Raw genomic sequence first — 26,544 nt, 5'->3', positions numbered from 1 at the left:
GGTCCGAGAGGACCAAAAATGAATGAAATGAATCGCCTAATACTCGTTCTGTAGCAGACTGTATGCCATTGGTAAATGACACAACCGAGTGAAGGTGTATCCGCAAAAATTTTTTTGTATATTTATATATATATATATATATAAAAGGGACAAATGAAAAAAGAGATAAATGATTAATACTAGTGACAAGCAAAATCCAAATGGGAATAAAGTTTGAATACAGTTTAAATAATGCTTCCTGTATTGCGGTACAGCATATTGATTTACAATAGTGGGAGTGTCTGTACATTTTCTTTTTCGCTGGGATGCAATCAATCACGCATGGGATGGGAGTGTCCACCAGATAGCCATTGCCATGATTGTGAATAGATAGCAAAGTAGTGCCTCCTAAAATATGTAAAGTTAATTTTTATAATATAAAAATAATATCCTATAATATGCAACAACAAGTAAATTAATAAAAATGTGTCCTGTTGTACGTGATAAATCAATCAATAAATCAATAGTAAATAATAAAGTCCCATTGGTGCAAAGATACAACATCAATGCTCGAATATCCTCTAGATATATTTCTTGCTGTGATACAAAAACCGTCTCCGGTCGTGCAAACTTAATTGATCTTCCACCACCTGGATAATTAGTACGACACCCAATGTGCACAAGTAGTAAATTGTGCTTACCAGACCTGGTTGACCTCTTTAATGAAAAAGACGGTCAGATGCGCTTGAGCAGGATAATGCCTTCAGACATATAAATCGACTGGAGCATGTACGATACCTCACCCTCGGAATGTTGAGATTTTAGAACATGGAATACAAACAGAGAGCTTTCATAGTGCAACGCTATTTTATTAAAAATGGAGTAAAAACACCAGCCAAATGGCTACTCACATAAAAAGTGCCCTTCTCCCGGCACTGGGGCTGCAAGCTTTGATAAAAAAACACTGGCTCTCCCACCTCCAAGTGTATGGTCTCTACACCTGGAGGTGTTTCGACTCCTCTACCGGAGATGGGGATCGCCTGATGGGGATCTCCTGGCTTCTCGACCCAATCGGAAGGTTTTGAGGTTGTGGCCAGGATCGAAGGTTTCTGGTAGGACCCTTTGGACGCGTTTTGTGGTCCTGTGTATACAGTCTCGGCTATGTATGTCTTCCTCCTGAAAATACTCTTCCTCATCAACTCACAGTTGGATACTAAGTGACCGTTGCCCGTCGGTTCGGTGCTTCCACCATGCTGAGGGCATGGAAGTCATCTTTCGGATGAATTACCGTCGCACTTGAAGGGCCTACATCTCTAGGTGTGGAGATGGAGAGGCTTTCATGTACATATTCAGCTTCCAGGATCCTGCTGTTTTTGACAGCGTGGAGTGGTTGAAAAATTTGCTTTTTGCTCCATTGAGGGGTGGTTGTCAGCCTTGGCTGGTTTCTTCAGCGACCCTTGGTGGCTCATTCACTGGTGAGTACGTTGTCTAAGGGGTTCCATGTGTGGCCCCTGCGGTTCAATCACTGCTGCCTTTGTGGGATTGAATCTGGTACCCTGGGTCTTTTCAGAAACCACCTTTTTTAAGGTACATATAGGTAGATTCAGAAAGAGTTAGGCCGGCTTATCTACAGATGAGCCGACCTAACTCTGAATCTGCACCGACCTATGTTTAAGTGTATTCTCTAACAGAGATACACTTAAACATATCTAAGATACGACGGCTTGCGCTGTCCTATCTTAGATTGCAATTTTTCTGATGGCCGCTAGATGGCGCTTCCATTGCGGCCGGCGTAGATTATGTAAATGAGGGGATACGCCGATTCACGAACGTACGCCAGGCCGACGCAGTACTTTTACACCGTTTACGTAAGAGATTGGCCACGTAAAGTTAGTGCTAGGCTCTAGTGGAATAGTAATGTTAAGTATGGCCGCCGTTCCCACCGCAAAATTCAAAATTTTTACGTCGTTTGCGTAAGTCGTCCGCGAATCGGGATTTACGTAGTTTACGTCCACATCGAAATCAATAGGCCCGTACGGCGTACTTAGCCGCAATGCACACTGGGAAATGTAGTCGCCCGGCGCATGCGCAGTGACAAAAAACGTCAAAAACGTGAGGTCAAGCCTCATTACCATGAAACACGCCCCCCCCCCCAACCCATTTGAATTAGGCGCCCTTACGCCCGCTCGTTTTAGGCTACGCCGCCGTAAATTAGCAGGTAAGCATATTGAGAATCATTACTAGCCTAGCTAATTTACGGCGGTGTAGCCTAAACAGGTTACGCTACGCCGCCGTAACTTTCAGCCATTGTACCTGAATCTACCTAATAGAGAAGATTCCTCTGGTGGCACTCCCTTGGTAAGTAGCCTTCGGGTGGATGTTACCTCTACCAGGGGGTCTTTGAGTGGCGGCCTTGTCTTGCAAGTCTCCCCACTTACTCATCCTATAGGGTGAGGCGGTGCTGCGTCCGCAGCCTTGTCTCTACCTGAGGTTTGTTTTGGCCTTTTTATCAAAATGTGGACATTGTGCTTCATCCTTGTGTCCTCGGCCGTCGCATTCCAAGAGATTGCTTGCTTTCCTTGGACTTGGTACAAGCTCTGCGGGTGTATCTGTCTGCTACGACTCCGTTTTCGGAGGTCAGACTCACTGTTTGTGTCAGTGACTGGCCCATAGGAAGGCCTGGCGGTCTCGTCGGCCACCATGTCTCGGTGGATCAGACAGATTGGAATCAGGTTATGCCCTTAAAGGGCGGACACCTCCCTTCCTTGTCACGGCACATTTGACCAGGGCAATAGGTGCCTCCTGGGTTTTCCGACATCAAGCGTCGGTCTCACAAGTGTGTAAGGCAGCTTCCTGGTCGTCCGTTCACACTTTCACTTAGTTTTACTAGGTTGACCAGCATGCGTCTGCGGATGCCTGCTTCGGCCGCAATGGTTTTGCAGGTGGCTGTTTAAGGTTGAAACTCCTCAGTTGAGGAGCTCTGTTTGTTTGGGGTGATGTTGGTTTAATTGCTGTTTCCACCCCTCGTTTTTGACACTGCTTGGGGACATCCCTAGTGTCAAGAATAAGATTCTGTGTCCGTCCATGAACGAAAGAGAAAATGGGATTTTTGTACTCATCGTAAAATCCTTTTCTCTGAGTTCATGGATGGACACAGCACCCACTCCTCCTTTTATATGTTTGTACTGCTTTTTGACGAACTGAGCTGCATGATGCAGGGAGAGGGGTTGTACCTAGTGGGATACCCTAATGTCAAGAATAAGATGATGTGTCCATCCATGAACTCAGAGAAAAGGATTTTACAGTGAGTACAAAAATCCAATTTTTATTCTCTCTTTGATTTTATTCTAATGGGGCAATTACAGTCATAGAATAGGTCAAACCTTCCCTTCTCAGATTTTCTATATGCCCTAAAATCGAAAAATAAGGTAACTTAAGTAAATATAATACAGTTGTGTTGCAGTGCTAGGATAAATTGATTAGATGAGAGACAGACCTAGAGATTGGATCCCAGAAAATGGCCCTTCAGTATTTGGTGCCACAACACAAGTTAGGCCTTTGCACTTTAGAGTTAATGTATTACCAAAGGTTATTAAGAAAGTCACAGGAAAGACTGCCTGCTCTTTTTTAACAGGCAAGACTTTCTGCACTTTTTTGCCTTCTTTATTGCAGAGACCAGTGATTGAAATTCTGCTGGTGTCTTTCCAAATAGGTCATCCTTTGCAGAAATTCCTCAGCCTGCCTTCCAGAAACCACACTGTAGTTCCTTCACATCCCTTACAGGCAGTGTGACTCAGTGCCCTCATTTCACCTCTGAGGTCCAAAGCATGTTTATAACATGTAGAAAAGCGTTTGGGGAAGGACGTGCATATTTTGTATACAGAGCATTCATTCCAAATGTCATTTTGTATTATAAGGAAAACAAAATCAGGCCAATGTTTTCAGCTGGGGCCATGTTTTAGCTTTGTTATTTTGGTTTTCATTTTTTTTCAGTGTGACTCACTGTTGGAGGCAAATCAAATGACATTGGATTGTTTGTTCCTAAGAATACTATAATGAAAGCATTTATAAGAAAGGGAAAAACGCAGTTTGTAATGCAAAGGATTATAAAATAACATTTTGTGGAGGTCCTTGGCTAAATATTGTAACATGTTAGGAGAATAGACTATAATAAAATGATAAAGGTGATTTTCGGTTTTAAATGGGAGTTTTTATGCGAAAGGAAACTTTCCAAAGTACTTGGAAAATTACATTTAATTATTACAAAATCCTAAAACATTTTTCGATGGATCGCAAAAGGACTGGATGTATTCGTGCAGCATGCTGCTTTTAACGTCTTCTTCATCCAACTAAGAGGAGTTAGAGGTCTTTACTTTAGTGGTTTCCATTATTTATTTTAGTTTACTGGTTACCACTGCTTTTCTTGTAATGATAGAGACTTTCTTGGGGACAGTTAAGTAAAAAAACTTTGCGCATAATTAGCATATTAATTCTGGAGTTGTAGAGGAACAATACAATACTGTAGTAACACATTTTGAATACAAAGTTTTATGTTGTAACCTTTTTTATATTTTCTCTACAGTCTAGCCTCTACAGTGCCAAAGAGGTATACCAAATAAAATATTAGTTTGGGTGGACATACACATTTTAAACAAGGATTTGGGCAACTGCAACATTAAATAAAGGGCAGTCAAGCAGTGGTTGACAAAATTCCATGGAGCATGAGCACCTTAATACCAAAACACATATGGGGCAGACCATGTAACAATACATGCCTGTAAAAAGCAAAACAAACCCCTAGGCAGAAGTGAATTTTATGTGCTTTGTTTCCCTAACCCCTCATTGATTTAAAATATTTTGCAATCTTCCTACTATACATTTGCATCAATGCTGTAACATGGCAGGAAGGGGAGAGAGTCCCATGGCCCGTAATATTGGAAGTACCTGTTATTTTTCTTCACTCCTGGCAACTGGAGAGAGAAGGCAAGGTTAATATATGCTGCTGATGGGGCTAGCACCAGGCAAAGGCATTAAAGTGTATGTAAAGACAATACTTTTTTTGTTTGTTTTAAATGTAGCATATTAAAGGGTTAAAACCTGTGCCCCACTGAAGACACAATAGGAAAAAAAATCTCTCTAAAATGAACTGAATGTCCCTACGGGAGTATTTTCCCTCACTTCTAGCTCTGATGACAGTTCAAAAGTTTTGATTTCCCATCACTTTTTGTCTCTGACAGTGGTCAAAGAGACAAATAGAGGTGTAAATCATAAGTTAGCATTTACAATCGATATTAAAGATTGTGTATCCTGGTTATAATTAATGTCAACCACAGATGCTAAAGATGCCATATTTTCTTTAACATTTTGTATATGCACACTTTCATTGCAGTGCCAATGCCTTCAAGTAATGGCTATGAAGGAGCTGTTTCAAGAACATACAGATCACAGCTCAACAAGCAGGTTTGCTTCATTGCTACTGTCCGACTTGCAACACCTCAGTTTTTAAAGGTAAGTGGTAAGCCTCATCAGTAGTACCAAGATAGCTAGTTACTGGCTAACTAGTCACTATCTTTTTGTTGTGACAGACATTCTGTAAATTGTTTTAATTGGGTAGTTCTTTCTGCATTCTTTCTTAGCAAACTCAATTTTTTTCAAAGAACTGCTGCAAACAGTCCTTATTTCACCTTTCTTCAACAGATTTTCAACCCTAAACATACAGCCAGAGCTACAATGGAGTGGTTTATATCCCAGCATATTCATGTTTTAGAATGGCCCGGGCAAAGTCTAGACCTACCGTATTTATCTTCATATAACGCGCCCCGGCGTATATTCCGCACCCCCAACCTAGAAGGAAAATTCCTGGAAAAAAAAGAAATACTTACAGTTTAGATGCCCCTCGTCGGTGTCTTGCCCGGCGTCCATCGGCGGCCTTGTCCGGTCTGGCCTCCTTCTGCGGCCATCGTGGTGTCCTCCCCGCTGTGTTTTTCAGCCGATCCCCGCTTCCCACACTGTGTTTGAACCACTCTGCCGACATATACCGAGCACAGTACACTCGGGTATACTCGGGCAGGCTCGGCTCCTCTCGCGTAAAGGACGTACAGGACGTGACCGCGAGCGGAGCCAAGCCTACCCGAGTATACCCAAGTGTACTGCACTCGGTATATGTCGGCGGAGTGGTTTTAAACACAGCACGGGAAACGAGTATCGGCGTATATCGCGCACCCACGATTTTGCCCTGATTTTAAGGGCAAAAAAGTGCGCGGTATACGCCGATAAATACGGTAAATCCAATTGAGAATCTGTGGCAGGACTTGAAAATTACTGCTCTCTATCCAATCTGACAGAGCTTGAGCTATTTTGCAAAAGTAGAATGGGCAACATTTCTACTCTCTAGATGTGCAAAGCTGGTAGAGACATCCCCAAAAAGACTTGTAGCTGTAATTGCAGCGAAAGGTGGTTGTACAAAGTATAACCATTTATAATTTTCCTTCCACTTCACAACTATGTGCCACTTTGTGTTGGTCTATCACATACAATCCCAATAAAATACATTTACTTTTCAAGGGGTATGAATACTTTTTCAAGGCACTGCATATCATTGGGTGTGTGTATGTTTGCTTTCACCATACGTTATATTAATGTAGCGCTACCCCCGAAGGAGCCGCTGATTGTTTTGGGATCAGCGTATTAAGTTACCCTGTAGTGTGTCTAGGGGTGACAGCAGTGAGCCAAAACAGTGAGCGAATGTCCAGTCATCAAATGGATTTTCTTGAATGCTTTATTCCAAGGCCCAACACGGCCAACATCAACATGAGGTAGGATAGGAAAGGTTGATGAAGCATAAGAAGAACGAAAGTATCAGGCTTTAGATATGAAGAGAGCAATCCTGCTCTCAGTAACAGTGAAATCAGTTCGTCGCCACTCTAGCCAGAGTGGGTGAAGTGCCCCCAGACAGACCTCTGCCACAAGCCTGGCAGCCGAAGTGTCACTTGTAGATCGCTGGGAGGAAACAGGCCTCTGCCACAGGCTTAGAAATGTAATGAGCGATGGTTGGATTGAGCGAATCCTCCCAGTCAATTCAGTTAGAGTTACCGGTAGACAGCTGCACTGTACCTGTCAGTATCTCGGTAACCAGACTCCCGATGGTTCGTTCAGAACTCCTGGATAACCGCTCTCTGTGTTCTCCCTGAGCCGATCCCCCACCGCACAGTCTTCAGCCTAGGATCTTCCTAGTAAAGTTCAGGACCCAGCAAGTCGCTGGGGCCCCTTTCAACATCAGGATGAAGCTCCCCATGGTGCGCAACTCTGGCCAGGTAGGCAATAGTGGCGGGGTCCATGGATGCGCGCACCCCAAAGGTGGATGCCGCACCTGGAACTGGGACCCCGCGAAGAGAGAGGAATCAATGGCGTCTGCCACATATATACCCCTCCCCAGCATGCCCAGCGAGGGAAAACTCCTCCAATTGGCTGCTGGGGAAAAGTGGCTCTGCCAGAACCTTTCTAGCGTCAACTGTCACCCAGGGGTGGGATCGGACCCCTGGAGCACAGACTGACCCATAGGACAGTTCCGGAATGACAGCAGCCCAAATTTAACAAATCGTGAATGGGAGCAAATATTAACTCTCCCATTCCCCACTAACTTTAGTGTAGTGCCCGTACTGAAAGTAAGGGGGCGCTACATTAAATAAAGGTCTTTATCCTCAAGCTTTTCAGGATCTCTTTGTTAATGCCCCAAATCTCTGTTGATCTATTGATCGCCATCTTTTTTTTTTTCACAAAAAGTCTTTATTGGGTGAATAAAAGTGCATAATACATTGTAAATAATACACCATGTAGGTAATGAGAAAAGAAAATAATTTTGGCAAAGATGTTATACATCAATACAATCATTACATACAGTGGGCCAGATTCAGGTAGATCCGCGCAATATTTGCGTGGGCACAGGGCAACGTTTTTTGCTCTGCGCCCACGCAAATATTTTGATATGCCCGCGATTCACGGAGCAGTAGCTCCGTAAATTGCGCGGGCGATATGCTAAATAGCCCGGCGTAAGGGCGCCTAATGTAAATGATCCCGCCGGGGGCGGGAATCATTTAAATTAGGCGCGCTCCCACGCTGAGCGAACAGCGCATGCTCCGTCGGGAAACTTTCCCGACGTGCATTGCGGCAAATGACGTCGCAAGGACGTCATTTGCTTCTAAGTGAACGTGAATGGCGTCCAGCGCCATTCACGATTCACTTACGTAAACGACGTAAAATTTAAATTTCACGAGCGGAAAGGGCGGCTATACTTTAGCATTGGCTGCCCCTGCTACAGCAGGAGCAACCTTGCGCTAAAGTCGCCGTACGGAAACTCCGTACCTTGCGTGCGCAGGGCCCGCGCAACTTTTGTGAATCGGTGGTAGTATGCAATTTGCATACTATACGCCGATCACAATGGCCGCGCCCCCTAGCGGCCAACGCAAGAATGCAGCCTGAGATATGAAGGCATAAGGAGGCTTATGTCTGTCATATCCTAGGCTGCAGTCCGCGTAGCGATGTTCCTGAATCAGGGGCATTCGCTACGCGGGAGCAAAACAGCTATTGCGCCGCTTCCTGAATCTGGCCCAGTATCTTTGGCAATCGAGCACAAATAGCAAAACTGTCACCGTATTTTTAATTTTTTTGAAATTAGAACGAAGAACAGGTATATGCGTTTGATCGCATAATCTTATAGATAGATGGAAAGAGGGGAGGGTAAAAAAAACAAAGGGAGGGAGGAGGGGAGATGTAGAAAGATTACAGACATTTAAAGCTGAGTGACATTCATATATGTAGGAAAAAGTATACAGAGGCTTGGAGATAACGTATTTTCCTGTATTAAAACCAATTTTATGTAGTAACCAAATGATAGTTTTGAGATACCTTAAATGATGTCCAGTTGGACCAAATCGCTGAAAATTTGGTAATTCTCTCTTGGGAGATGCTGATGAGTTCCTCAACTCTTTTTATGTTGTTAATTCTCCTAAACCATTCAGCTTTCGTTGGGACATGAGTAGTACGCCAATGACAGGGGATGCATTAACGCGCCGCATTGATCATGAACATGGGGAGAGATTTCAAGTACTGTTTCTTAGGGATAGAGTTGAAGTTTATGGCCCCGTACACACGACAGAGGAACTCGACGTGCTTGGCACGTCGAGTTCCTCGTCGAGTTTTGGGATGAAGCCGCCGAGGAGCTCGGCGGGCCGGCTTCTCCCATAGAAGAACGAGGACAACGAGAAAATAGAGAACATGTTCTCTATTTTCTCGTCGAGTTCCTCGGCGGCTCCATCTAGCCAAAACTGTACAGACGACAGAGATTCTCGGCAGAATCCGGGTTTTGACCGAGTTTCTCGGTGAATTCTGCCGAGAATCTCTGTCGTGTGTACGAGGCCTAAGAGATACTGAAGCAGTGTGAAACTCAAGTTCTCTGAGGTGACTAGTTTAATAGTTTTGTGTACTGATATCCAGAAAGATTGAATAAGAGGGCATGACCACCAAATATGTAGCATCAAACCTTCCTCGCGTTTACATCTCCAGCATCTATCAGATACCAGAGGTGAAATTTTGTGAAGAGTAGAAGGGGTTTGCCATCTTTTTTTATTGCTTTCACAAACTGTATACCATATACAGTATGTTCTGTTTAGACTTTATTTTAAAAGTCCAAAACATTAGTAAGGAAATACACTGCCACTGTATATGCAAGTCTTCAGCTACGTATCTGTCCTGAAAATGCTGCTCTAGGATCCAAGATTAGGGGGGATCAGTGTTTAGGTTGACTGAACCTTCCTTTCATCAAAAAATAATCGAAGAATACCTAGGAATTTGATCAGACAGTTATACAATGGGACAAAACAGATTATAGCGCACACATGCAAAAATGACATTTATCCTGCAAGGCTAGTTAAAAACACCTGAACATATTCAAAAATACAGGGGTTTGGTCACACTATATAGTCATATAGTGCTAAGCCCACTTACTGCGACAAAGTACCCCGAATTAGTGGGTCCTACCCTAGTAATAGAATGAAAGAACCTGGGTCTCAACCATGGGAGATATACTCCTCTATGTGGGAGAACTGAAGGGATTCTTCCTATACTGGTGGCCACTAATGTGAGGTAATGAAGAGGGGGAGGGGTGCTCCAGCCAAGAGACCTGGTCAGGGTCTATACAAAATACAAAAAGATACTTGGTGGGCACACCCTAAAATGCTATACATCTAAGCTGGTGCTGCTATAAGACCAAATACAGTACAAAACAGATTATAGCGCACACATGCAAAAATGACATTTATCCTGCAAGGCTAGTTAAAAACACCTGAACATATTCAAAAATACGGGGGTTTGGTCACACTATATAGTCATATAGTGCTAAGCCCACTTACTGTGACAAAGTACCCCGAATTAGTGGGTCCTACCCTAGTAATAGAATGAAAGAACAATGGGTTCTTAAGGTATGGTTGCACTTTAGGTCCTCTTTTTTTATTTTTTTTGTAGTAGCATAGTTAAAGATGGCGTCATATTTAAAATCAGAGTAAGGTTATATAAAACGTTCCCAGGTTTGCACCTCATACCTTAAGAGGGATGCATCGTGAGCTTTCACATTATGCCTGTATAAGTAATTTATGCTGCTTTAATATAAATTTACCAGGTTAAATTGAAGTGTTGGGAAAAATGAAGGGTGTTGCTATTGAATTTAAAACAATGTGGGCATTTTAGAGTGTTCGTAAAGGAAAATTGTCACAAAAAAAGTTATCAGCTATTGCAAAGCAACCTGTAAAAAACTGTAATGTAGTAGAGTTTACTAAATCACCACTTGCTAGAATTAGCTGTTTAATTCTTCAGTCATAGCCATTTTAAGCTTCCATTTACTGTTTAAGGTGACATGTCTTCCAAACATTTAATATCTTTTTAATATTTGGTATAACATTTGAGCAGCTGGCCCACCTGTGACGGTATTACAATGATATCCCCGTCAACGTTCCCTTCTTCCCATAACGAAAATCACCCCAATATTCCACGAGGAGGAATATTCCTGGAGTCGCCCCAAAAAGCCATACATGAGACAAGCTTACTGCTGGAACAACACAGCTTTAATGGCAGCATTCAGCTAGATTTATATACAGTTTACAAGCTAATCACCAATCAAAGAACAATTAAATCTCCACCCCCTTTTCACACAGTGGGGGCTCTTCATACAGAGGACAGGCAGACATCTCGGTGCCGATTCCCATTTCTTTAGACAATGACATCAGTGACGCTAATTACTAGTTGTACTGAATACATTAACTAGACAGCTCGACCCCGCATATAGAGAGATAATTACCACAATGGAGCAATCAGAATAATTAACACAAGCCACTTAAACACAGATCTCCTTCACACAACACAATAGATCAATTAACCTTTAGAAATAGTGAGGGGACATTAGCACTTCAATAACCTGTTAGCCGAGGACTGAATCACACATGGCAAGCAGGGAGAATTAAACTGAGACATATATGCAAATGCATCACAATGGCCCCCCTTTTTCTCCCTGCTCCGGCAAACCCGGTTGGACCTTCCCTGGTCCAGTAGGGTTGACGGGTTCAGAGCTTTTAGTCCGAGGTTAACTCCGTTTGGCGTGACTGACCTCCCTTGGCAACTGCTTCAGACTCAGGTATGCCACTAGGTCGTCAGATCACACGCCGTTCAGTCCCCAAGTCTTTGTGCGATCTGCAGAGTCACCAGAAGTCAGTGTGAAGACGGCGAATGGGTCTGTGCGCCGCCATCTAAGTGTCCCGCTATGGGAGGGGCAGGTTATGGCTCTGAAGTGACAATCACAGGTGATTCATAAAAAAGAAAAAGTTATATTTGTTGAAATGCTGTAGCACCGGTGCTCAGAGTTCGGGGGGGGATCAGTGCCCCATAGGGTCAGCCACCCTCTGCTCCCTCCGCAGCCGCCAGTTTTCCTCTTTGAGCTTCTCCAGCTCCATCTCCAGTTCATGGAGCCTGGGGGGGTCAGCCTGCTGTGACCTCAGGTGGTTGTTCTCCTCCTCCATGCGGCTTATGCACTCCTCCAGCTCTATGTACTCACGGATCAGCTCCTGCTTGCTCATGTCCTGCAGGCTCTCCACGTGGTCCTTCATCATCAGGAACTGGGTGGTGGTGTAAGGGGCCACCGGTGGGCCCTTGGCGAACATCTCGGCCCGCATCTGGGACGCCCGCTGCGACTCCCTCTCCTCCAGTCGCTTCTTATTCTCCCAGGTCAGCTTGTTATACGGCTTCCAGGACCTCTTCTTCTTGGGCGGTAGCCGGCGGTGCCTCTTTCTGCCCAGCTCCCTCCAGGGCCCCTCCAGCTCATGGCTGTCGCCCATTACTAGCTGACAATGGTGTTCCCTGTTGTCCGTGATAACAGATTGTACCGTGAGGACTTCGTAAAGGGTGTCCAATGGTTCTTCCTGACCCAGCTCCTGGAGATCCCAAGCCGAGTCTACACAATGGGCTGCTGCTGGTGGGCGGTACCCAGGTTGAGACCAATTTGACCTGGTGTTGTCATTCATGGGGCAATTCTGCTTGAAGTGACCCAGCTGTTTGCACCGGAAGCAGCGTTGTTCGTTGTCCTCCTGGCGTGGATAGCGAGGGCTAGATGTCATCGGTCTGTTAGGAGGTTGGTATCTAGCGGCTGGTGGGTGTGAGGGCGCCGTTGGTCGTGGAGGTTGTACCCGTGGTGTGACCTGGTTTGTCTTGCGAGTATCCGCATATTCATCCGCCAACTTCGCGGCCTCTGGTAGAGTCATGGGCCTGCGATCTCTCACCCAATCTTTGACATCCGTCTGGATGTGATTGTAAAATTGCTCCAGGAGCATTAGTTGCAAAATGTCCTCTGCGGTGGTGGCCTGGCTGCTGTTAACCCAGTTAGAGGCCGACAGGGATAACTGGCATGCCCATTCCACGTAAGAGTCTTCCGTGGTTTTGCGTGAGTCCCTGAACTTCTGTCGGTGGGACTCTGGGGTTACTGCATAACGAGCCAGGAGCACTTCTTTAACCCGGGCGTAGCTATGGATATCCTGATCTGGCACGGTCCGGAAAGCATCAGAAGCTTTGCCTGACAGTTTGCCTGACAATATTGCAACCCACTCTCCTCTAGCTATTCGGTGCAGGTTACATTGTCTCTCAAAATCTGCCAGGTAGTTATCAATTTCACAGTCCTTTTCGTCAAAAGCTTTAAAAGCGCTAAACGGAATCTTCCTTGTGTCTGCTGTGCTGTACTCACTGTTTGGAGAATGTGCGGCTGCTTGTCGGACTGCTGCCAGTTTTAACTGTAGTTCTGCGTCCCTTATTTCTTTAGCCTCCTGTAGCTCCATCACTCTCAGCACCACATCCGCCGTTGGGTTCGGACCGAACCATGCTAGCTTCTCTCTCATTAGCTTGTTGGCTGGCGATTCCTCCTCCTGAATCACTGGTGTCTCCATCTCTTGTACTGCTGGCGTTGCTGCAATCCCGTCCTCCTGGTCTAGCTCCATTGATTCTGCTATGATGACCCACTTGGTTTTGTTGCTAGCAATCCTTCCACGAACTTCCAGTAGTTCTTCCAGTGTCTGCTTGGAATCCGGGTGTAAAGGAGAGTAGAAGGGAAAATCCCGCTGCTTCCAACCAATTGTGACGGTATTACAATGATATCCCCGTCAACGTTCCCTTCTTCCCATAACGAAAATCACCCCAATATTCCACGTGGAGGAATATTCCTGGAGTCGCCCCAAAAAGCCATACATGGGACAAGCTTACTGCTGGAACAACACAGCTTTAATGGCAGCATTCAGCTAGATATATATACAGTTTACAAGCTAATCACCAATCAAAGAACAATGAAATCTCCACCCCCTTTTCACACAGTGGGGGCTCTTCATACAGAGGACAGGCAGACATCTCGGTGCCGATTCTTGAAGACACATTTCTTTAGACAATGACATCAGTGACGCTAATTACTAGTTGTACTGAATACATTAACTAGACAGCTCGACCCCGCATATAGAGAGATAATTACCACAATGAAGCAATCAGAATAATTAACAAAAGCCACTTAAACCCAGATCTCCTTCACACAACACAATAGATCAATTAACCTTTAGAAATAGTGAGGGGACATTAGCACTTCAATAACCTGTTAGCCGAGGACTGAATCACACATGGCAAGCAGGGAGAATTAAACTGAGACATATATGCAAATGCATCACACCACCCATTTCAGGGCTGCCTGCAGAAAGCTACAGAATGGGGTTGAATATAAGGCCAGTCACCCAGCACAAAATGCGAGAGTGGCAGTGATTAGTCAGCCCAGGAAGCTCCTGCACAGCTTCAAAGTACTACTGTATGGGTCTGGAACAAATTTAAAAACAATATTTTAAGTAGGAAAACACATACCTTTTGTATTTAGACAATATTTACTTATCCCGGAGAACAGCTATTCAACTTTTCTAAAAATGCAATCAAATTGTAAGCAATACTTCATGTACGCGGTCCACCTGTCGACTGCAGGCATGTGACAGGTAGATTGTGAACAGGTTTCTGCGCCACCGACCCCCGCCTTCTAAGTGTTGGTCCTTGTCTCTCCTCCGAGCCTCATGTCTCCCCTACGGCTCCGCTGCGCCTTCTATGTCCTGCTCTTTCTCTCTCCCTCCCGCCCCCAGCCTCCTCCGCCGCTGTCATCAGTAAACAGCGGAGACCGGGAGGCATCACAGCTCAGGAGGGAGGGTGGGAAGAGGAGCTGGCCAAATTAACATTTTATGTTAAACCGCAGGTGATTGGTTGCTAGGACACAGGGTGGTCCTAAGCAACCACTAATCTTCGTGATAATATGAAAAGTAACTCTACCAGCTCCTCTGTCCAGAAATGTTCTGCCTCCCGGTCTCTGCTGTAGAAACATGTAGGAAACTATGTTATGAGAGAAAGGGGGGAGCGCAGAGGTTACTGCTATAAGGGACATGGGGGGGGGACAGAAAACGCCACTGTGTGTGTGGGGGGGAGGTGGTTTAAAGGTGACAGACGACACTGTTATGGGCAGGGTCAACCCCATAGCAGTGTCCTCTACCACCCTTTTTTTCAATTGTAATTTTTGTCGCTATTTATTTTACATCCAAGTAATGGTTAGCAGAATTCTTTAAAGTGTTGTGTCTTTGGATTTGCAGGAAATGTGTATAGTTGATGAGTCTTTCGAAGAATTCACATCAAGGCACAGTCTTGAATGGAAGTTCCTATCACTAGACCACAGGTACAAAACAACTCTATTAAAGTAGAGATAGAATGGACCACAAGTAACAAAAAACCTGCCACTGCGAATAAATTGCAGCAGTTGTGCTTTTAAGGGAAACTTCTTTTGATAGAAATGAACAGACTGCCTTTTCTTCTAATAATGCTACTTGCCTGACTGTTATGCTATTCTTATGGCCTCAATACTCAATACAATAGCCACAGTGGCAGATTTTTTTTCATCGATTCTTTACAGTATGAATGGAGGAATCTGTTAGAAAGTAGGGATGAGCCAAACACACCCCCGTTCGGTTCGCACCAGAACCTGCGAACAGACCAAAAGTTTGTGTGAACTTTAGAACCCCATTAAAGTCTATGGGACTAAAACGTTTGAAATCTAAAGTGCTAATTTTAAAGGCTAATATGGAAGTTATTGTCCTAAAACGTGTTTGGGGACCTGGGACCTGCCCCAGGGGACATGTATCAGTGCAAAAAATTTTTTTTAAAACGGCCATTTTTTCAGGAGCAGTGAATTTAATAATGCTTAAAGTGAAACAATAAAAGTGAAATATTCCTTTAAATTTCGTACCATGGGGGGGTGTCTAGTATGCCTGTTAAATAGCGCATGTTTCCCGTGCTTAGAACTGTCCCTGCACAAAGTGTAGTTTTTTAAGGAAAAAAAGTAATTTAAAAATCACTTGCGGCTATAATGAATTATCGGCTCCCGGCAATTCAGAGAAAATTCATTCATAAAAAAAAAAACGTGGGGGCCCCCAAATTCAATTAACAGGCCCTTCAGGTCTGGTATGGATATTAAGGGGGAACCCCGCCATCAATTTAAAAAAAAATTACGTGGGTTTCCCCCCAAATATCCATTCCAGACCCTTCAGGTCTAGTGTGGATTTTAAGGGGAACTCCACCCCAAATGAAAAAAAATGGTGTGGAGTTCCCCCAAAAATCCACACCAGACCCCTTATCCCAGCACATAACCTGGCTGGTTGCAGAAAAGAGGGGGGGACGAGAGAGCGCCCCCCACACTCCTGAACCGTACCAGGCCTCATCCCCACAACCCTGGCCGCTGGTTGTGGGGGTCTGCGGACGGGGGGGCTTATTAGAATCTGGAAGACCCCCAGATCCCGCCCCCCCTATGTGAATTGGTAGTGGGGTACATTGTACCTCTACCAATCTGACTACATCACTGGGGAAGCCCAGGCCCCGCCTCACCTATATAAGAGCTGTCACTGGCCCAAGCCGCGTCATTCGCCGGGCTGCCTCCGGTGGAGACAGACGGCCGGCGAAGCGTGCGCTCTGGATCCCGAACCTGGATGGATCTTCTCAACACTGGACCCCGGCGGAGAGGAGAGCACCCATGGCTGGATACCGACAACGTTGGAGTGGGGATCGAGAGTGGATTACCACAGCTAGATAATTTTTTTCTTTTTTAACAAAGGACTTTTTCCACAGTGTGTGTGTTTTTTTACTATTATTTACAATTCCTTAGTGAATTGGTAGAGGTACAATGTACCCCATTACCAATTCACATAGGGGGGGCCAGGATCTGGGGGTCCCCTTTGTTAAAGGGGCCTACAGATTCTGATAGCCCCCCGCCCGCAGACCCCCACAACCATCGGCCAGGGTTGTGGGGATGAGGCCCTTGTCCCCATCAAAATGGGGACATCCTCCCCATGTTGAGGGCATGTGACCTGGTACGGTTCAGGAGGAGGGGGGCGCTCTCTTGTCCCCCCCTCTTTTCTGTGGCCGGCCAGGTTACGTGCTCGGATAAGGGGTCTGGTGTGGATTTTTGGGGTAACTCCACCCCAAATAAAAAAAAATGGCGTGGAGTTCCCCTTAAAATCCACACCAGACCTGAAGGGTCTGGAATGGATATTTGGAGGGAACTCCACATCATTTTTTTTTAATTGACGGCGGGGTTCCCCCTTAATATCCTTACCAGACCTGAAGGGCCTGGTAATTGAATTTGGGGGGATCCCCACGCTTTTTTTTTTATGAATGAATTTTCTCTGAATTGCCTAGGGCCGACAATTCATTATAGCCGCGAGTGATTTTTAAATTACTTTTTTTCCAGAAATTACACTTTGTGCAGAGACAGTTCTAAGCACGGGAAACATGCGCTATTTCACAGGCATACTAGACACCCCCCTAGGTATAAAATTTAAATGAATCTTTAACTTTTATTGTTTCACTTTAAGCATTATTAAAATCACTGCTCCCGGAAAAACTGCCGTTTTTAAAACTTTTTTTTTGCATTGATACATGTCCCCTGAGGCAGGACCCAGGTCCCCAACACTTTTCAGGACAATAACTTGCATATTAGCCTTTAAAATTATCACTTTAGATTTCTCCCATAGACTTTAACAGGGTGTTCCGCGGCTTTTCGAATTTGCCGCGAACGCCCCAAATTGTTCGCTGTTCGCCGAACAGGCGAACAGGCAATGTTCGAGTCGAACATGAGTTCGACTCGAACTCGAAGCTCGTCCCCATTAGAAAGGAACGTTAAAATCGAACTGTGTATAGCAAGCTTTACACTCCTGCACCACAGTTTACCATCACCGAGAAATGTTGTATGACCTCCTCAGGTTTGCATTAGGTTTCTCAAATGCAATGTAATTAATTTTCTTGCTGTGAATTTAGCTCAGGACTCCAACTGTACAAGGCAAAAGTTCAAACTGCTTTGCTACCATGCTGACCTGAAAATGCACCATTGAAAACCTATGAGATTTTCTGACTTTCAGCCTAGGTTCACACTGCTGCGAATTCAAAATCGGGGTAAAATGCGCAATTTTACCGCGATTTTGCGGCTGCGATTTTGCCGCGATTTCGGCCGCAATTTAATGTAAATCGCGGCCCGAAATCGCAAAAAGTAGTACAGGAACTACTTTTTGAAATCGCAGATGCGGCGTCGCACTGATTAGGACAGTGCCATTGCCGACAATTGCCGCCGATTTGAGATGCGATTTGACATGTCAAATCGCATCTCAAATTGTTCCAAATCGTACCCAGTGTGAACCAGGGCTAAAAACTAGGATATACAGTAATTGACTGCTTTTTGACTACTATTTTCGTTTTGTAACTTTTCCTTTCTTGCATTTCCTAGAAGTACTTTCTAAAACCACCACATGACTACTGACATTACCCTCTTATTTTGCAGAGCCCCGCCAATCATTGGATATTTACCTTTTGAAGTTCTTGGTACATCTGGGTATGACTACTATCATGTAGATGACCTGGAGATAATAGCAAAGTGCCATGAACACTGTAAGTACTCACACAAGTTAAACACGAAGGTAGACAAATGGTAGGAAAATTGGTGTAGATTAATATAAATACTTAGGGTTCCAGAGCTGAGAAAGGCTAATGTATACACATAGGTGTAGAGCCAACCTTAAGTTGGCCATACATGGATCTAAATTCAGACTGTTCAGCAGAGAATGGCCAAATTATGATCCATGTATGGCCACTGTGGTTGAAGAGACATTGATCTGCCAGTCAACTGTTCAACAACCCATTTCGATTTTAGCCGCTCAATCAGCGCTGCAAAAAAAAAAATCTGTTATTATTTGTTGTGCATCGTCCTGGTGTATTTTCAAATGTCATCTCACATGTCCATGGTACTGTTGTTGACTGTGCAATATATATATATATATATATATATATATATATATATATATATATATATTAAACCTGTTAAGGAAAACAAAAATGATATATATGGGAATGCACTCTAGACTGAAGAAGTCACAGTACCGGGTATGACTTGGGGTTAATTTACTAAAAGTGGAGAGTACAAAATCTGGTGTAGCTAGGCATTAAAACCAATCTGGTTCAAGGTGTTTTTTTTTTTTGTCAAAGCTTAATTGAAGAAGCAAGAGTTGAAAGCCTAGCTACCAGATTGGTTACCTTGCACAGCTGCATCAGATATTTCAATCTCCGGTTGTAGTAAATCATCCCCCTTGTAGACTTAACAAATACAGGAGTGCAGAATACAATGAGATAAACTATATTGTTAATAACAATACAGTACAGGTATAACTAAACCGCACATTTTTTTTATTATAAATGTTTTTATTTTTTTTATTTACAGTAATGCAGTTTGGTAAGGGAAAGTCTTGCTGCTATCGGTTTCTAACCAAAGGTCAACAATGGATCTGGCTTCAGACTCATTACTATATCACATATCATCAGTGGAACTCCAAACCAGAGTTTATCGTATGCACACACACTGTTGTAAGGTATGTAATTATCTCTAGCTTTTTCTGACATTCAGGAGACATATCATTTGTAAATATATTCTCTGCTACAATTCCTGTTACACAATGACTGATTCTTTTATTTAAAAGCAATCTGGCTTTTTTAACCAATATCCAAAATAATGGAAAGAAAGCTGAAAAGCTTTGAGTAGTTTTGCAGTCCTGATGATGGTTCCAGTCAGCTGATCAGTGAAGCTTTAAAGTGTACTTCCACTTTTGCAGACAGTTTGGGTAAACACCCACTAAATATTTGTTACATGTTTCCATTCACATAGCATAACTTCAAAAGAAATATTTTTAAAAATGTGCAGCTTACCTTTTTCAGATGCTCTATTCTGGACAATCCTACATATACTGTATCTATTTGTTTGTGAGGGGGCTGGGAAGCTGTGTCTGCCACAATTTACTGTGTTTGTACAGTGCAGGCAGATCTTCATTATTTTAACCCTTTGTTATCCTAACAAAGGGTTAAACATATAGCAACCACCCATCTGCATTTTATCTTAATAAGGACAAACCTTGGGACAGATTCACTTTGAAGCTGGGTATATATGCAGAGCTTGTTTTCATTCAACCAGCGGGTTGAACAAAAAAAAACTCACAGATCTCTGAATCCGCACAAGCGATACGGGTGCAGAAATCCCTCTTACTGCTCTATTGTATTCTGATAGCTGGGACTTTCCTTCATCAGAATACATGGTTTCAGACAGAGGCTGATGATCGAATGCTGGTTTTCTAGCAGGACCATTCGACAGAAACCCAATTAATGACCTGCTTCTTTTGAGGAGACAGGGTTACACATGTACTAACATTCAGCCAGTTCCTGCTAAACTGGCCACATTTCAATACAAGTATACCTAGCTTAAGCTTGTTCAAAAAAACATGCAAGTCAGCCATGATACCTTGTCCTGAGAAACTTAAAAAAAATAAGAAATATTTCTAATAAACAAAAAAATAGACATGCTGTGTAAATTAGAACACATAACAAACGTATATCAGGGTTTTCTCAAATTTGACAGCAAAAGAGCAAATACACTTTAGGGCACTTTCACACGGGGGCATCGGTGATAAAGCGCTGCTAGTTTTAGCAGCACTTTATCTTAGTTTTAGAGGCACTTTTCGGCCGCACTTTTCGGCCGCTTGCGGGGCGCTTTTAACCCCCGCTAGCAGCCGAATAAAGGGTTAAAAAGAACTACCAGGGTTGCAAAGGTTGCACATGCGACCGCTTCCTGGCGCTCCACCACCGTGGGGGTTCTCAGCCTACTCTTGCTGTCCCGCCCCTTCTATTGACATTGCTGGGCTGGCGTCTCTGCGGCAGCGGTGGAAGTCTATTAGGACCCAGTACCAGATACATGTGGGGGGAGAGCTGGCACAATTGGTTGTAGACAGCTGAGCCCCCCGCAGGTCACCTAGCAGTGGTAATGTTGCATAGCCTTCTCTGTTGACATGCTGATATGGATGTGATCAAGGTGATGCTCCCAATAGAATCTAATAAACACAGTATTTATTAGAATCAAAAGTACATTCACATTTACAACCATATGTTCAGCAGCCATGTGGGCTCCAGGCCAGTAAGGTGGGGGCTCTGATCAGTAAAACTGCTATCATATTTTATATTAGATCCAACTGGGAACATGACCTGGATCGCATCCCAATCGGAATGTCAACAGAGAAGGCTATGTAGCACAACCATTGCTAGGCAACCTGTAAGAGGCACAGCTGTCTCCAACCAATTGTGCTGGCCTTCCTGGACATATGCCCTTGAGCCCCATAAAGTAGCCAGCACTGGGTCCTAATGCGCTGCTTCTGCTGCTGGGTTGAGGCTGACAAATGGGGGCTCATCATTGATACAGATAGGAATGTTGTCACGTACCTTAAGGATGAGCCCGACGTGCAGGAAGTGGCTGCTGTTGCTCCTCTGATCCCGGACCCCTGGTAGAGTAGACAGGGGGAGCGGGAATGCAGAGTCGCACAAGCGCCAGGGATGACGCTGGTGCAGGGGACGGATAGAGCTTCTGCGGAGTCCAAGGAAGTCTCTGAGAGGCAGGTGCAGGCCGGTAAGTAGCAGCCTGGATGCAGGAGCACTGGAACAGCAGGTAAGCCGGAAAGGAAGGTATTCTGAAAGTCTGGCCGCAGCAGGTCCCAGAAGACTGGACAGGGTCCCAGAAGACTGGATAGGCAGGAGCAGCCGGACTGGTAGCAGGAGAGGCCCAGGTAACAGAGAGGTCGACTAGCCGGGTCGGCAACAGACGGGCAGCGGAGTACCAGGGTTCAGGCAGAAGGATGGTCAGAGCAAGCCGAGGTCAGGGCAGGCGGAAGACAGGAACAAACGAAGACAAGCCGGGTATCAGGATCTGGATCAAGCAGGAGTAGTTGGTACAGGTATAGGTACAGGTACAGGTGGTCTCAGGAAACGCTGCAGACCGGACAGCAAGGGGCCAGGCTCCCAGGACACTTTAAGTAGGTTGTTTTGGCGCCAAATGGACGCCTGCACGTGCCCGCGCGCCGTTACCGCCGGTGCGCGCTCCCGTGCGCCGTTACCGCCGGTGCGCGCGTGCACGAGCGCGATGCCGTGGTTGCGCGCGCATTGCGCGTGCCGATGCGCCGCTAGCGCCCTCTGGTGGCCGAGGTAATTCATGACATTGCCCCCCCCCAAGGGGCAGCCTCCGGATGCCCAACTGAGTCATCTTCAGCGGGTGAGAGTCTTTAAACAACTGAATTAGTCTTTCGGCGTGTATGTTGTCCTCCGGTTCCCATGAATTTTCCTCTGGCCCATACCCCTTCCATTTAACAAGGAACTGAATTTGGTTGCGTCTCTTCCTGCAATCCAGGATAGATTCCACCTCAAATTCCTCCTCACCGTCGACTAATACTGGTTCTGGGGGATCGGTATCCCGTCCAGGGAAGGAGTTGGGGACGTCCGGTTTGAGCAGGGCCACGTGAAACACCGGGTGGATTCGAAAGGACTCCGGTAAGTCAAGTTCGTAGGCCACCTCGTTTATCCTTCTCTTGACAGCAAAGGGACCCACGAATTTAGGACCCAGTTTCTTCGTAGGGCATGCAAGCCTTAAGTTCAAAGTGGACAAGTAAACTTTAGTTCCGGGTACTAAGTTGAGTTCCCCCCTTCTTCTCCTGTCAAAGATTTCCTTATTACGTTCCTGTGTTTGGGTCATGGTTTCCTGCAGGATCCTGTTATTTGAGTTAAAGAAATCCAAGGTGTCTTGAACGGCGGGTACCGTACTTTCTGGAACAGAATTAGAGAGGAACAGTGGGTGGAACCCGTAGTTGGCAAAAAAAGGAGACTGTTTGGTGGCCGAATGGATAGAATTATTATAGGCGAACTCCGCCAAGGGCAGCAGAGAAACCCAGTCTTCTTGCGAAAAGGACGAGAAGCAGCGGAGATACTGTTCAAGGGTCTGATTCGTCCTCTCCGTCTGCCCATTTGACTGGGGGTGGTATGCTGAGGAAAACGATAGGCCAATCTCGAGACTACTGCAAAGTGCCCTCCAAAACCTAGATGTGAACTGTACTCCACGGTCGGACACAATATCCGCAGGAACGCCGTGGAGTCTGACAATTTCTCTGATGAAGGCTTTAGCCGTCTCTGGAGCCGAGGGTGTGCCCTTTAAGGGGACAAAGTGTGCCATCTTAGACAGCCTGTCCACTACCACAAAGATAGTGGTGAAGCCCTCTGATGGGGGAAGTTCCACGATGAAGTCCATGGAGATCCTTCTCCAAGGTCTTTCCGGTACGGGTAATGGTTTAAGGAGCCCCCAGGCTCTGAGTTTACTACCTTTGTTTCGAATGCACGTAGTGCATGATTCCACATACTCTTTGCAGTCCTTTAGAAGTTGGGGCCACCAAAAGGTGCGTTGCAGAAGTTCAGCGGTCTTTTGTATCCCAAAGTGCCCAGCCAGCTTGTGGTCATGACAGGAGCCCAGAACATTAACTCGCAGCCCCTCGGGTACGAAGATCTTATCCCGGTACCATAGCAGACCGTCCCTGGATTGTAGCTCCGGATCAGGTGGAGAAGAAATGCCAGCGGATGCCTGCCTGATCTGGGGTACCAAGTCTCTTTGTAGTAGCAAAAAGTTCCCTGATGACAGAATAGTGTCCGGAGGATTGGGAGGCTCCGAACTGGCGTACATGCGGGAAAGAGCATCCGGTTTGACATTTTTCGACCCTGGCCTGTACGTGATGTGGAATGAAAACCTTGTAAAAAAAAGTGCCCACCTGGCCTGGCGTGGTCTAAGTCTCTTGGCTACCTTTAGGTACTCCAGGTTTTTGTGATCTGTAAAAATCAAAATCGGGTGCGCTGCTCCTTCCAGGAGGTACCGCCACTCCTCCAAGGCGGCTTTTATCGCCAACAGCTCTCGGTCTCCAACATCGTAATTTTTTTCTGTTTCAGATAGTTTACGGGAAAAGTAAGCGACGGGATATAGCAATGCCTTGGGACCCTGCCTCTGAGAGAGGACTGCTCCAACCGCGGTTTCAGATGCATCCACTTCAAGAATGTAGGGCAGGCTTGCGTCGGGATGTCTCAGAATGGATGCCGAGGTGAACAAGCCTTTCAGGGTTTCGAAGGCTGCTTGGGCCTCTGGTGTCCAGCGAAACCGAGCAGACAGTTTAGTCAAGTCCGTTATAGGAGAAATGATGTTGGAAAAGGCTTTGATGAACTTCCTATAAAAATTCGCAAACCCGACGAATCGCTGAACACTTTTTCTGTCAGTCGGAGCTGGCCAGTCAAGTATTGCGGAAACTTTCTGAGGATCCATCTCAACGCCCCTTACAGAGATGATAAGTCCCAGAAACTGTATACTGGGGCGCTCGAACTCGCATTTGCTGGGTTTTGCGTACAGTCCGTGGATACGGAGACGTTCAAGCACCTTCCTCACATGTACACGGTGTTTCTCTAGGGAAGGGGAGAAGATTAGGATATCATCCAGATAGACAATCACAAAGAGGTCCAGATAATCTCTAAAAATGTCATTGACAAAATGTTGGAATGTTGCCGGAGCATTACAGAGCCCAAAGGGCATGACTAGATATTCAAAGTGCCCGAAACGGGTACGGAAGGCGGTCTTCCACTCATCGCCTTCGCGTATGCGGACAAGGTTGTAGGCCCCTCGGAGGTCCAATTTAGTAAAAATGACCGCGGACCCCAGACGCTGAAATAGTTCGGGTACCAAGGGGAGAGGGTATCTGTTTTTAATAGTTATTTTGTTGAGTTCCCGGTAGTCCACACAGGGGCGAAGGGAATGGTCTTTCTTTTCAACAAAAAAGATGCCTGCACCCGCGGGTGACGTGGAGGCACGGATGAACCCCCTCCTCAAGCTGTCATCGATATAGGTTTTCAGGGTCTCAAGTTCAAGTCCGGTTAAGGGGAAAATCCTTCCGAAGGGGACTTCGGCACCAGGGAGGAGTTCGATGGGGCAGTCATAGGCCCTGTGGGGTGGGAGGGTCTCGGCCCCCTTTTTGCTGAAAACATCCAGATAGTCATGATAAATTTCTGGGACGGATTGACGAGTCTCAATGTCAGAGTCCGAACAGAGTAATGGCAGGGGTGGAGACGGTAGTTGCAGGCAATGCTGTCGGCAGAATGGAGAGTTGAAGTCAATTTTACCAGTGGCCCAGTCAATCTGGGGGTTGTGGACTTGGAGCCATGGTACTCCCAGTATGACAGGGAACAGAGGGGAGTTGATCACATCCAAGCATAAGAGTTCGTGGTGGTTATCGGCAATGGTGGTGGCAAGAGGCTGGGTCTCCTGGGTAACGGGACCAGATTTTAACACCGAGCCGTCTGCTAAGTACACAGAAAGTCCAGTAGACCTGGGGCGGAGAGGAATCTGATATCTGAAGGCAAATGATTGATCCAAAAAGCAGCTACAGGCTCCTGAATCAATAATGGCGCTGGTTTGTATAGTTCTTCCTGGAAGCTGGAATAAAACAAGGATAGCCAGATGAGTGGAATTGCTTGGACGGACAGGTAGGGATACAGACGACAAGGATTGACACTTACGCAGCTTGGCAGGACAGGTCCTCACGTAGTGTCCGGACTCCCCGCAATACAGGCACAGGTTGTTGGCCCTACGGCGTTGTCGTTCCTCCGGAGTAAGTGAAGGGCGAAGGAGGCCTAGCTGCATAGGCTCTGAATTATCAGGGGTAGAAGAGGCTGTGGGCGCTGGTAGAGGTGGATTGAACGTGGAAGGTACCCGTGGCATCATCCAGACCGGACGGGATGGGGCAGTGGTCCTTTCAGTCCTGCGCTCCCTCAGGCGTCGATCGATCTGGATGGTCAAGTTGATTAAAGCGTCCAGGGTCCCAGGAACTCCTACCCGGGCCAGCTCGTCCTTTAGCGGTTCGGACAGACCAAGGCGAAACTGGTAGCAGAGAGCCGAGTCGTTCCAGGTTGTGTCAGAACACCATTTGCGGAATTCGGACACATAGTCTTCGGCGGGTCTGCGACCCTGTTGTAGAGCATGTAATGCGGCTTCTGCAGTGGCGGTTTGATGCGGATCCTCATAAAGCAGAGACATAGCCTGGAAAAAGGCGGTTAAGTTGTCAAGTGATTCATCCTTGATCTCCATGAGGCGATGAGCCCAGGTTTGCGGTTCGCCAGACAGTAGCGAAACGACGAAGCCCACCTTAGTAGCTTCCAGAGAGAAAGTCCGGGGTTGGAGGGCGAAGTATAATTCGCAAGCGTTGCGAAAGGCTCGGAATTTGTTACGTTCTCCCGCAAACCTCTCGGGCATGGGAACTTTAGGTTCAGGTGGCAGCATTATTACTGATGGCGAAGCGGATGCTCCTGAAGTCGCAGAGGCTGTGGCAGGAGTGGACAAGGCTTGGACCCGATTTTCCAGACGTGTGTAACCTTCTTGCAGGGTTTCGGACGGCCTGGGTTAGTCCTTCCAAATGGCGGCAGAGTTCCTGCATCGGATCCACTCCCTGCGCGGGCTCGGACATGGCTGTCCGGTACTGTCACGTACCTTAAGGATGAGCCCGACGTGCAGGAAGTGGCTGCTGTTGCTCCTCTGATCCCGGACCCCTG

At 45.9% G+C, this 26,544-nt stretch overlaps 1 protein-coding gene across 6 annotated transcripts in view; it reads left to right on the top strand.

Moving 5' to 3' along the window:
- Positions 1-26,544, top strand: part of NPAS2 (neuronal PAS domain protein 2) — a 149,941-nt gene that overhangs the window by 89,587 nt on the left and 33,810 nt on the right. For all 6 annotated transcript variants that reach the window (XM_040336443.1, XM_040336439.1, XM_040336440.1 and 3 more), the window contains 4 exons: positions 5,369-5,487; positions 15,168-15,250; positions 18,398-18,504; positions 19,331-19,478. In XM_040336443.1, coding sequence (XP_040192377.1) covers positions 5,369-5,487; positions 15,168-15,250; positions 18,398-18,504; positions 19,331-19,478 — 457 coding nt within the window. The remainder of the gene's footprint in view (positions 1-5,368; positions 5,488-15,167; positions 15,251-18,397; positions 18,505-19,330; positions 19,479-26,544) is intronic.

Source organism: Rana temporaria, chromosome 2 (assembly GCF_905171775.1).
Source record: "Rana temporaria chromosome 2, aRanTem1.1, whole genome shotgun sequence".
In the NCBI taxonomy this organism is placed as follows: domain Eukaryota; kingdom Metazoa; phylum Chordata; class Amphibia; order Anura; family Ranidae; genus Rana; species Rana temporaria.
This window is presented reverse-complemented; position numbering and strand designations above follow the sequence as displayed.